Source organism: Symsagittifera roscoffensis, chromosome 2 (assembly GCF_963678635.1).
Source record: "Symsagittifera roscoffensis chromosome 2, txSymRosc1.1, whole genome shotgun sequence".
Lineage (NCBI taxonomy): Eukaryota > Metazoa > Xenacoelomorpha > Acoela > Convolutidae > Symsagittifera > Symsagittifera roscoffensis.
The window spans coordinates 1677573-1691453 of NC_087063.1; the positions used below are offsets into that span (position 1 = coordinate 1677573).

General features: G+C 32.7%; 1 protein-coding gene across 1 annotated transcript; it reads right to left on the reverse strand.

The window, feature by feature from the left end:
* Positions 1–294: 294 nt before the first annotated feature.
* On the reverse strand, positions 295–13370 carry LOC134838934 (guanine nucleotide-binding protein G(i) subunit alpha-like). Its single transcript, XM_063854287.1, has 5 exons — positions 13065–13370; positions 12681–12973; positions 5279–5489; positions 1919–2164; positions 295–627 (listed from the first exon to the last, which is right to left on the reverse strand). Exons 1-5 carry the CDS (start codon positions 13368–13370, stop codon positions 295–297), a joined length of 1389 nt encoding a protein of 462 aa, XP_063710357.1.
* Positions 13371–13881: the final 511 nt, after the last annotated feature.

Genomic DNA, 13881 nt, shown 5'->3' on the forward strand with positions numbered 1-13881 from the left:
CCTCAAACAACGAGCGCGGATCATGATGCCCCTCAAAAATCCGACCTTTGGATTGAGAGGCGGATACGAAACCATTATTGAGAGGCGTAAGGAGTTTGTGTTAGTGACTTATTGCATCAAAACTTCATTTCTCAATCTGGAATTCCACATCTTTTCAATTGTCCTGCCACATATTGTCATAAAGCTGTTCTAAAACGATTGGAGTAAATATCTATCTAAAACTTTTCTTGTATCTGTTGCATAATATGATTCAATCAAGTTGAACAAATAGGTTCAATAAATTCAAATTAAATGCTATAAAAGTTTTGCGTTGTGGACATACTCCTTCAAAATATTACTGACAGCGTCCGGGAAAATTTTAGCCACTGAGTCGGGTTCAACTGCCACTATGTAGTATGGAAACACGTGACCTCTCCTACTTCTCTGGTAAGTTCTGTTTTTCCTGAAGAAGGGCGAGGGGGGCGAACTGGCTCCGATTATTTTGCCCAATTCGTTTGCCGAGTCCAGTCGCAGAGCTGCTAAGTCGCGAACTGAGTCGAAAACTGTCTCGAACATGTGTTTGATGAAAGCGCGTGTTTTAAAGTATTCGGTTAGGTCTTCCACTGGATATTCGATGAATTTGGCAGTCTAAGAAATGTACCAAACTTGCAGTTTTTTCCAGTCAAACTATTTTAATACACTGATTTCTTCTATTGATACTACCTCAATACACCAGCGGATTTGGGGGGGGGGGGGGGGTGGTTGGACGACCCGTCTCTTTAGGGAATCGACCCCATGCCGACTAGAAGGGCCCCCTTTATACTATTTTTAGACATCCATTTTTGGCCGACTGACCCTAAATTTTTTCTAAAGGCGCTTTTGGCGCCAATATATACTAATTTTGAGGGGGGAGCGCGCGCCGTAAAAACGCCTTTTTTGGCCTGTTTTTTTTCTAAAATTTGCCTGCGGCGCAGAAAATTTGGTCAAAATGGGGCCTTTATACTGATTTAGGAGAGCTCAGAAAATCAATTTGGCCGATCTAAAAAAGGTCGACAAAATTTTTGAAATTTTTTGAAAATCCGCCCTCTCCCCTCGGCAAAATCCTAGATCCGCCCCTGCCTCAATATAAAAGAAAAAAGTTCAAGAAAGTGCACTTAAACATAAAATGGCACAAATACCCAGAGGCTGGCATAGAATTTTTCAGAAAAAGTAATAAGCAAAAATTGCCATTTCGAGAAAAGAGGGAGATTTTCAAAAAATGAATGCGAAAATAGGCAAAAATTGCCATTTCAGAAACTTTTTGATAATATGTGGGCCCAAGTTATTTGCTATTTTTTTGGGGGGGGGGGCTGGTAGGCTTTCTTTTGAAAAAATTAGTCTACATTTCCTTCAGAAAAGTTTGAGAGAAATTTGAAATCAGAGTCGTTCGCGGGCAAAATTCGAATGTCATAAATGAATGTCAATGTATGAAAATAGCAAAATAAACATTTTTTCCAGAAATGAAATTGTATGATAAGCATTAATCTTCTATGGACGTCAATCCGGGATTTTTCCAATATTTAAGGTCAATAAGACTGCTCTTATATCAGGTCAAACTTTCAAACTGAAAATTTGGTTTCAGATGTTTGCGCGTAATCTTTTCAAATAAAACAATGACCGTATGCATGCAATTTGAAAGAAAACACTAGGGAATTTTTGTTTCGAAATGGGCCCAAGTTATTTGCTATTTTTTGTTTTGGGGGGGGGGGGCTGGTAGGCTTTCTTTTGAAAAAATTAGTCTAAATTAGTCTACTCCAAATTTGAGAGAAGTTTGAAATCAGAGTCGTTCGCGGGCAAAATTCGAATGTCATAAATAAATGTCAATGTATCGAGACCCTTTCCTTGGTGCAGGAAAATGAACTATACTAAGAAAGGCGAGGGTGGGGACATTCCTGCTCACTAATCCAGCCATGCCGATCACTTCAAATGTTATTACTTTTTCAATTTCTTTCTCTTCCTCCTCGTCTAATTTGAAGCCCGAGTAGCCGACGAAGCCAGTGGAGCGAGAGTAGATGCGTTTGTTCAGCTTGCAAATCTTCTCTAGTAGGACGTCCTGCTTGTTGAGAAATAGGACAAAAGAGAGTCCTTGGAGGAACCGGTTGCTCACTAGCAGTTCAAAGCACTCTAAGGATTCGAGCAGTCTGTTCTGCAAAAGAGAATATTAAAGGAACCTGAACAAATTTTGTTAATTTCCACAAAAGTAGCTGGGCAATGTTCAAGTCGCACAGAATATTCTAGAACGGTTAATTTCCCTCCCGCATCCAGTTTCAAGCGTTAATAATCAATTATATATTAAGATTTTAGTACCACTCTTATTAAAATTGAGAAACAATCATTTTAATCAATTAAAAATCGATTATAATCTCTCTTTTTGAAATAAAATTTTAATCAATTATAATACATTTTAATCGATTATAATCGGTTTTTTATCCGTCTATTTTCCGATACATTTATAATCAATTATAATTGATTATAAACCATTATTTTTTTCCTATTTCTAATTCATGAGCTTTGCACAAAAATCCGTTATAATATAATACATTTGATTATATTCCTTTTTGTATGCCCATTTTGTCTACGAATTTGAATCTAATTTGCTTATACTTCATGCAATTTTTAGATGTTGGTTCCTGTGAAAAATGAGAAATCTGTTCTTAAATTTTCAAATCAATTCAAATTTATGAGTTTTTTTCTTTTCTTCCCCATCAGAGAGCTATTTTAGGATGCAAATTTTAAGCTTTTTTAACCTCCAAAACACTTAGTTTCATGATTGGTTCGAAAGATTTATTTTTCACGTACCGCGAGAACCATTCAACTAAAATGAAAGGATCTCTATGAAACTTTTGTTTCGTGGTGTAACTTTGTGTTCAGATGAACCAAAGTGTGACAAAAGATCTCTCTTTTGGAGATTTTTTATTGACACAAAATTAATAACGCATGAGATATAATTCGAATATTGTTTTGTTTCGAGATATTTTTGGCAAATTAAGAGATTAAAATCGATTATAATCGTTTATAATTGATTTTAAGGGTTTTTTGTGTGAATTATAATCAATTATACTCGATTATAAGAGATTTTGATCTCCTGGAAAAGATCACGATTTTAATCAAATATGAATCTTTTATAAATCTAATTTTGGTAATTATAATCGATTATAATTGTCTAAAAATTATCACAACAATCAGTTATAGTCGATTACTTACGCCTAAACTGGGATGCGGGCTCTTAATTGTGGGATCAAGTTAAGAATTTCCTCCCCTTCCCCCCCTCAGATAGACCAAGTTACGACCAAGTGACATCCTCCCCCCCCCCCTCCTCCCAAACCGCAGGATAATAGTTTGGCCCTAATTGTATTTTTATTTTAAAAAAACGATTGTTTTTAGAAGCATTTTAAAAAAGAAAAAGTCACAATTTTGAAGTTCTTCGACTTTCAAGAAGATTTTGTGCAACGCAATTTGTAACAAACATTTACCCAACCTGAAAATACAGGGTTAATATGCGTTTTTTAAAAATCAGTTTTAAAACTACCCGCATCCAAGTTTAGGCGTAAATAATCGATTATAACGGATTATTATGATGATTTTTTGACAATTATAATCGATTATAATTACCAAAATTAGGTCTTTAAGGGATTTATAATTGATTATAATCGTGATATTTTCCAAGAGATTATTATCTCTTATAATCGATTATAATTGATTATAATTGATTATAGTTCTTACTAAAAACCCTTAAAATCAATTATAATCGATTATAATCGATTATAATCTCTTATTTTTCCGAAATTTTCTTATATTCGAAATATATCTTATGGGTTATTTTTTTGTGTCAATAAAAAAAGCTCTAAAAGAGAGATCTCTTGAACACTTTGTTTCATCTGAACACAAAGTTATACCACGAAACAAAAGTTTCATAGAGATCCTTTCATATGAGTGGAAAGGGTCTCGCGGTAGATGAAAAATAAATTTTCCGAATCAATCATGAAACTAAATCAATCTGCAGATGTTTTGGTGTTTAAAAAAGCTTAAAATATGCATCACAAAATAACTCTAATGGGGAAGAAATGAAAAAAAATCTTATAAATTTGAATTAATTGGAAAACTTTAAAAACATTTTTCTCATTTTTCATAGGAACCAACAAACACAAAAAACATAAAATATAAGCAATTTAGATGCAACTTCGAAGACAAAAATGGACAAACAAAAGGGATTATAATCAATTATAATCAATTATAATGGATTTTTGTGCAAAACTAATAAAATAGAAATTTGAATAAAAATAATGGATTATAATCAATTATAATCGATTATAATTGTATCAAAAAATAGACGAATAAATAATCGATTATAATCGATTATAATGGATTATAATTAATTATAAGTTGAATTTAAAAAGAGAGATTATAATCGATTATTAATTGATTAAAATTGATTGTTTCTCAATTATAGTGAGACTGGTACTAAAATCGTAATATAATCGATTATTAACGCTTGAAACTGGATGCGGGTAAAATAACTTTTTCGTTTTACCGGTCGTTTTCATTTTAAATGCTAAAATTTCTTTTTCGTTTGAAACCCGTCGTTTTCCGCTTAGGACCGTCCCCGCGTAAAGCCCCCTCCAACCACGACCCTCAAAAACACGCCCATGGATTTGACGAATGAAACTTAAGTCAAAGAATAAAAAAAAACTAAATTGTTATAACACGCAATTAAATTCCGAACAATCTGAAACTGAATAAAACAATGAAACGACTAATTTATTATGCAAAAAACAAAATAGCAAAAAGAGATTAAAATTTGGTTATGATCCGTTGGCATGCGAATTAACTATAGGCCCTGACAAACATACTTTGTTTCCATACTAAACCCTGTAAAACCACAAGTTACACCATAAAATTGATACTTGTGACAAAGGGATCGGAAAAAGAGCCGCGTTTGCCTTTCCCTTGGGGGAAAATAGCCGCAACTTTGAAGAGAGCTTTAATGAAAGATTTACTGAATTGGATAAGCGTATATAGATAACGATTACAGTGACGAACAAGAGTTTTCGATCTTTCCATGTTTATATCATTTTTTGTACATTCATCTTTTGTGTAAAATTCAAATTTTTCGGCCATAATTTAATCTTTACCATCATATAGGAAAATTATAGGAAAAAAGGAATTTCATCCTGAAGAACATGGAAGCTGATCCTTCGGGGAGTTGAGGATTTCGATCTGATTGAATTTAAATCATGAAAAACAGGTGACAACTTCAAACCTTATTTGAGTCCTCGGCGAGGTTTATGTCGAATGCACTGCAGTCGATGACATACATGACTGCACTTGTGTTGCGGAAGCACTGGGCCCACTTGGTCGTCCTCTCCTCCCGCAGTCCCCCCACGTCCACCAGCCGACACTGGTAGATGCCCCTCACAGTCACCTTCTCAGAGTGGATGCTGATTGTCGAGGCGTGGATCCGCGACATGTCTCTTTAATAAAGAAAAACATTTCAATGAAAATAAAGGATTTGAAATAAAACAAAACAAATATGGACCCAGATTGACCAAAAATCCTAGTCAAACATTTTTAATATATGGAAAAATGCTAATCATACACTTTTCGTGCAATTCTTTAAGTACAGAAAAATGCATAAAAGGTCTATGATTAGAGATTTTTCATATATGGAAACTGTATAAGTAGCATTTTTCCATAAATCAAAAATTTTGATTTTTTACTTTTTAATTTCTCAAAATGTTTTGGTTGTGTTTGTAAACGAACACAAGTGACAAAAATCTTGGTTAATCAAAGTGTAAAAACCAAAAATTTGGCCGTCTCGCATGTAAAAAACATTGCAAATAGACTGAAATATCTTTCATCTTTCACAAATAGTGTAAAGAAATTACCAAACTTTTAAATGATGGTACAAATTTTCAACAATACTTATTACTAAAATTTGAATTTTTAACTTATTAGATCATATGCCTATCAATCAAGTTATACATAAGCATGCCATACAAAATAATTGGGAGTTTCTAGCGTGTTTGAAAAAAGTTATTACGCGAAAAGGAAAAAAATCCAATATTATTGTATCCAGGACTATGTTATGCACACAAAAAAAATTTAATTTTGCAACAGAATTCGATTTGAGGTTGAAATAAAAAAACACAAAAAATTTTTTGAGGCAGTTTCAAAATAACTAGGAAAAAATTTTTATCGCCATCAAAAAAATGCTAGTCATGCGATTTCCATATTTCGTTTTTCAAACTCCATATTTCCAAATACGTTTTTCAAGAATAAGGAAAAAAATTGTCTTTTTATTCACAAAGTTATTTATATTTCAAAAAATTTTATCTTGAAAGAACACCAAAAATGCCAGTTAGTTGTCTGGCTGAATAAAAAGAGATGTCATAAATCAGGTTTTTTCGAGGGGGAGGGGGGAGTATTTTCACAAAAAAAATTCAAAATTTTGTCGATTTTTTTTGGTGGACAAAATTGATCGTTCCCAAATCGCTGAAAAAACCCTGTTTTAGCCGAACTTTTTTTTGCTCTCCAAGCAAGTTTTTTTGGTAAAATAACTGGTCAAAAAAGGTGTTTTTTGGACAAATTTGACCAATAAATTGTGTTTTTGGCTCGCTTCCCCCTAAAATTTTATATTTTGGCACCTTTTGCAAAACTCTAAAATCAGCCAGCCAAAAATGAGGTTCCTAAAATAGTACCAAAAGAGAGACCCCCTTTATCAACTAATGTTCTAAATTACTAACGGAAAGTTAGAGCTACAGTGTTTATTTAAATTAAACAGACAAACGAAAGTAACTAAAAAATTCAAACTCAGACGGAAAAAGCTTGCACAAAATTTGCTCAGGTGTTGACCAGAAACAATCATGGTGGAATCATTGGTGCAAAAATTGAACGCAAAATGATTTAAATGATCAAACACAATCTTCATTTGTCAATAATTTAAGTTTTAAATCGCGCAAAAACACTTTTGTGCCATTTATTTCAGCATGATTTTTTCATCACTTAATCAAACACGAAGAAATCAAAAAGGCAGGAAATTAGATAATTTTCGTTAGCTTCAAATTTTGTTACATCAATCATATTTCTTGTCTTTGAACTGAATTTAAAAAGAATTTCAGAGTAAAAGTTTTTCAGTCAAATTTTTTTTTTACAAATGGAGTACAAAAATATGCGTATCAACTTTTGCATTTTTCAAACTCAACGATCTGGGAAAATGTTGGGTCCGATTTTTGCAAAAAATGCGTATTTCATTCTATCAATTGTTTGGCAAGCTTTCAACGTGTTTTCTATTTCCAACATTCGTTGAAATTGACGGAATATTTGTGCTCGGAATGGTTTTTTGTCTCCTGACTTTTTAGCTAGCTTCATTTAGAGGAATTTGAAAAAATTGTTCAAATTTAATGTTGTCTTAAGCTAAAACTTAGAAAGCCATCGTTTTTCCTAGAATTTGAAGACTGCCAATTTGAGCAGTTTGGGATAAGCAAAGCGCAATTATTTCATGATATTAACGCGTGCGCGGAGTTTCAATCCGTCTCAGAAATTGTTACAAACTGAACTGTGGGCCCAGCTAGAGCTGGAGATACCTGTTTGATTTTTCTTGAAATTGTTGTACTGATGCGGGATGAAATGGGTAAGTTTGAAGGTTGTAGAACGAGAATATGGTTGTAAGAGACTAGCAGAAAATGGAGACATACAGTGGAAGTGGCACTTTTTCTATACTACAATTGAAAAAGTGAAAAACAATTCAAAAGATGTCTCAACAAAACGTACTTAAATGACTGCTGAAAAAGAGTAGTGTACTCAAAAAGCAGAAAATACCTAGTTTGCTGCTTGAAAAAACGTCTTGAATTTTCGAATTTTAAAGAAAATCTATATGCCTTTGAAGCTCTTTGATATTCATGAACAACTCATGATTGGTGTTTTTTTTTTGATAAAAGGAACCCATCTTGAGAAAACTGGGTCAGCATGTAAAATTTTAAATTCCACTGGGAAATCTAAACCTTAAAATCCACTTTCGAAACTAAATGTGTTGATAACGGTGTTGTTGACCTTTGCTTCTCACTGTTCGATTATGGAGTTTGCTTTCCTTTTAACGATGTAGAAGAACTGTACTTTAAAAGAACTCAAAAGTCAAACCGCGAAAAATTACAATTGATTGAAAAAAAAACACAAAAAAAATCATCAAAACCCATTTCAGAGTCTTCACTACGTTTATTACTCCTAAAATTAGAAAAATAATTAAAGAAAAAAAATTTATTTGTGCAAATTATATCACTTTGTACTTAAATGGCGTAAGGGGCGATAGTTTTCAAAAAAAATGTGTAGAAGTTTTGAGTTTTTGTTTTCAATTTTTTTTTGAAAATTTCATTATCTTTCTAAGGCAAAAACTACTCCACAGACCTTTCAGAGCTATCGGAATACTCAAGGCGTCACCCAGATATAACTGTTGTATGTATCAAGCTCAGCTCTCAATAAAAAAGGTTGATCGAAATCAAATGAGTTGATTTCATTCACTTTTTGACGGAAAGTTTGGGAAACTATTGGTGTTTTTTAGGGAAACTTAGGACAAAATAGCCGGGCAGTCTCAAAATAGTTTCGTTTTTGATATTTACTTGGACAAAAGGTAGTACAATTCAGCCATTTACTGTTAAAAATAAGCTCATTCAGTATATCAACAAAAAAAATAGGGTTCATGAGGGAAAAAATGTTTCCCGAATTCCAGCTAAAAAAAAATGTAAGGTATACTGAAGTTGTACTGTCTGAATTTGTTTTGTATGGCAAAAATTCAATTTAACGAACTGTAGATTTTTGATGCCTCAACAAACTCATTTGTTAAAGTTTTTAATTTAATGACATTTGATGATATTTGTTGACAATGAAAAACATAGCCAACAGACAAGGAAACATGAAAAAAATTCGGACCTGTTTTTTTTGGAAAGTTTTCAAATTTTGGACATCAAAATTATATGTGTCATGAAATGTCTTTGAATTTCCAAAGCAACCTAAGTTTCAATTTTAAAAGCATTTCAGCATTCCGCTGGGAAATCTCTAAATTAAAATCCACTTTCCAAATTGAAAGTCAAGCATGTTTTTCGTCTCTTTTACACTTTTGCGGTTTGATAATAGAATCTACTTTTTACGAAAGACACGATCTGAAATTAGAAAAAAATTAAAGGTCAAACCGCAAAAATTCAAATTTTAGCGTGGACAAATTTTAAAAATTTTTTTCTGAAAAAAGAAACAATGAAAATCTCACCTAAACCTATATGATATTAATCACTAGGTTTATGTTTCTTAATCAAGGAAACGTTTAATACATTTAGAATATAAAAACTGCCATTTACAGATTTTTCATTGATTTTCAGTTCGCACACTAAAGTTTCCTATTTTCACAAGTGCTAGGCTTTATCGAAAAAATTATTCATCAAAATTGAGAAATCCATTTCGTTGAGCCATTTTTCAGAACTTGAGATACGAGTTAACCATCACATATAAACAAGAATGCTCATATATCAGATCAAAGCCCTGATTTTTCCGGCTGCCCTTTAATTGGAATTTAAAAAACGTTAGTAAATAATAAAAACTAAAACAAGTCATAAATTTTTAACAAAAACAAACAAAAAAACTAAAATGTTGAGTATTTTGAAACTATTACAACCAATTAGCATTCCTCAATATCGCTGCAACAAATAAGTTATGTTATTAATTCGATAGCTTGCCATGCAGATAATTGGCCACACATAACTAAATCGAGGTGCGCTTTCAGCCTCATAAATAAAATCTTCGCAGACTCATCAATTGATACAAGTTGGAAGTTTTTAAAGCACCACGGTTATACAAAAAACAAATCAAGGTAAAACGTATTTTATTACTTGAACTCAGGGAGTCAGTATCTTTATTGAGGTTTAATTTCGATCGCGAAATATGACTGAACAAAGAAGAATCACCCCAATCATAAACATTCAGCATATCTTCACAATGCGGAGCAATAAAGCTCATTTTTAACTTCCAATAGCAATTTTTCATTGAATTGGCCTCTCTGGTGTAAATGATTTATTCATGATTTCTGTTGTTTTTTTTTGCAAATGATGTTTGACTCTTCTGTAAAATATCAGAACCTAAGCTTTCATATTAGAGTTTGAAAGCTCAAAAGGGTAAGCCGAGAATTTGAATAATGAACGGTTTCTACGAAAAGCAAGGTTTCTGTTTTCAATAAATTTGAAAGTAATTTGAGAAAAATAAATTTCCTCAAACAAAAGTGATATCTTGAAACGCGTTTGTGCAATTTTTGATATCAGTGAAAAATCAAACATTCTATTCAACTTAAGCTGGGGATTTCGATGAAACAAAAGAGCCATTGAAAAGTTCAGCTCGTAGGTATACTTGGTTTTTTTTCTTAACTACAGCACTGATTATCGATGCGATATCCATCCAATCATACAAGGTCGATAGGCGAAAAAATCAATCATGCAGAAATTTTTTTATATGATCCTGTAAACCTAGAAACATCTCTCCTTCTCTTTCAATCATTTTTTTAATCGATTTAGCATGATTTTTCTTCAACAAAACAAACTTTGAGATTTATTGAAAAAAAAAACAAAAAAAAACAAATCAATCTATTTAAGTGTAGCCACTACTATCAATGACTTTTAAGAAGTTAAAGTTAAAGACACTAAACAAAGTTCTTATTCAATTTTGAAAAAATTTTTTTTTTCAAATAATGAAAACAGATGTCAAAAATGCAGTGTCTAACTTTTTACGAAAATGATTTGAGTGTTATTACGCCCAAAACCAATGAATAATGGTGGACCCGCTCAACTAAATTTGAGCCAGTACAAATTGGGAAAAGGATGTTATCCAGATTTCCATTTTCTTGACCAAAATTTCTCTTGGCTTGACAACTGTCCATTGCAACTAATTCATTGTCGACAAACTTTTTGGCTAAAAAGCATCGGAAAAATTAATATCTGGTTCAATTTTTTCTTTCAAATGGTTTGAAACTATTAGAGCATGAGTTTTTAAAGAACACAAAAAGCCATGCTCAACTGCACAATGAATTTCAGGACAAGTAGGAAGAATAAAGAAAGAGAAAAAAAATATATTCAATCAGAACTGGACTGATTTCTTGACTTCAACGATTTTTTTGATCCAATAGAAACAATGAAAAATTACCTAAACCTATATAATATTAATCACTACGTTAATGTTTCTTAATCAAGGAAACGTTTAATACATTTAGAATAAAAAAATTGCCATTTATAGATGATTTCACTGACTACAATCAAATTGTTATAACTTTTTGTGCGCGATTTTTTTATGTGTTCATATAAATATAAACATAAGTTAGTTATTTTGTCGTCTCGCTAAACTTGCTTTTTTTTCAATTTCAATAGCGGTTTATAAAAAAGTGCACGTCATTTTGTTATTCTTTCCTTCAGTTTTTTGCTTTGTATCCCACGCAGTTTGAACCACGCAATGTATCCCATCCCCCCACGCTTAGTCCCTGCCCCAAAGTTCCCTTTTGGCGGGGGGGGGGGGAATATTTCTTGTACTGTCTTAGGGCTGAGGGTTTTTGGTGAAGGTGTTTTGTGGGGCTGTGGTAAACGCGGGGGTGCTCAACCGTGATTATGGGGATGAACATGTTCCTTTGTGTTCAAGTTTTCCACAAAGCTGCAAAAAGTAGAACAAAAGTCTGCAAAAAATAGTCGATTATTTTGCAAATAAAATATGGATTTTAATCGATTATAATGGATTTTTTTTTATAATAACCGACTATAATGGATTAAAAATGTTGTCTAAGTTTGCCATTATGTTTTCTAAACGTAGACAACAGTTTAGTCAACAAAATTCCAGTATAATCGATTTTTTTTATCCAAGAAACTTTGGTGTGGGTACCTTCTAATTTTTACATTAAAATTTTTTGATCAAATAGGGTTTTGAAGTACAACCTTTTTAGCTTATAATTCTTGATTTGACATTTCAAATATTTTTCTAAAGGTGTGATGGAAGTTATTACACTATTCCAAATTAATAAATATGCTGGATTTTTCCACTTAAGCAATAGTTTTCACTGTTGAGAAAATCTTCATTTTTTGTGTTATCGGATAAAAACAAAAAAAAAAACGAAAGTTTTTCAAAAACAGTTTTTAGAAAATTAAATTTCGTCATGCATCTTTTATATGTGGGAAGTGTTTTTCGTAGATATTTCATAAAACTTACTGTGCGTATGGAATAACATATGGCGTTGTATGACATGCAGGTTTTCATTTATATTAGAAATTGTATGACTAAATGTTTTTGTCAACCCGGATAGCCGATTGCTGTGCAAGCATCAGCAAAATGTTCTAACTACAGTTATTTAAATAAATTTAAAGAAAAGGGTAAATTGTAGACATCAAACATGATTTTTCGAAAAAAAAAATGAAAAATTCCTAAGCTCAACACTGGACAATAGTCTGATAATTGAGACCACGCAAAGCAATGATTATTAACGGTCGGCGACCCGGTTCTTAAAACTATTTATTAAGCTTTGAAACTAATTCAGCATGCGAGTCATTAGCGTAAATAATGAGCCCTGCTGAACTTGCACGACACGTTTTTATAAATTTCGAAAGCTTGTTTTGTAAAAACAAAAATGCTGCATTACATATGTAGAACCTAACTGATCGCTTGGCACGAATCCGTAATCAGTGTCGACGTTGTTTTCGTCTGCTGGAGGCTCTGCTCCTGTGATCTCGGTCAGCTTGTCGATATAATAAGGGAGGTTCCAAAAAGGTTTCTTGTCGTCTAGCATCCGATATGCCCTTATGAAACCGCGGTCATTCCAGAGTCCACACATTTGACCTGCTAGAGACGTTAGACTACTCTCAAAACTTTCTGGTCGCAGTTGAAGTAGCTTCGTAGCTGTATCTTGGTTGGATCCTCGCTCGAAATCAATGTCGCTACTTTTCATGGCCTATAAAAATAAACACGAAAAAGTGAAGCTCAGTTTGAACAATTGGTTTTTAATCAGCTAAATGTAGTGAAAGTTAAACTAAACAATTTACTTTAATGACGGAAATAAGGCTCTCGAAGACATACTTCTTGATATCTTTCAAAATCATTTGCTTCTCGCTCATACTCGGGGGACCCGTCTCGGCTGTAAAAACATTTCTTAACATTTTGTAAATTGTAGTTTTTCCGCTTTCTGAAATTCCGAGAAAAAGAAAAGTAATTTCTTTTGATGTTTCACTCTGCCCAGTTTGACCAAATCCTGCGGGATCTTTTTCGGAATTTCGGTCGACTACTTTTTCGTCTCCGTCTTCCAGCATAATTTGGGAGGCTTGTAATTCTGCTGAAGTTTGACATCCCATTTTTCCCTTTTCGTACAACTTTCATTAAATGACAACTTAAAGGCAACATCAAAAAACATGATAACACATCATTTTTGAAGGGCTAAAAAATATGTCAAGCTAGATAGAGCGTGAACAAAAAATGGTTTGAAAACAATTTAGCTCAAGAAACTTTGAATTTGATCACGTCGTGGTTTGAACATGAATTAATAAATACGAGACCAAAAAAAGTTTTAAATATGAACATGTTTGCTCCGACTACGTAAAACTGGTCTGAACGTTTCGGTTTGTCAGATTATTCCATACTTAAAAATAGTATAGTGAAATCCAATTTAATCAGGCGATATATGATTTTTGGGGCCAGGTCTGATTTTTTGATAACACTGAAAAAAATTTTGAAAGGCTAATCCACAAAGTTCTACGACTAGTTAAGAGATTTTTTGATAGACTGCTGAGCAAGTAACAGAGAAATTTATGACCCTAGTAATCATAAAAAACGTGTCGTTTTTTGTTCGTAATGAGTTGAGAGGAT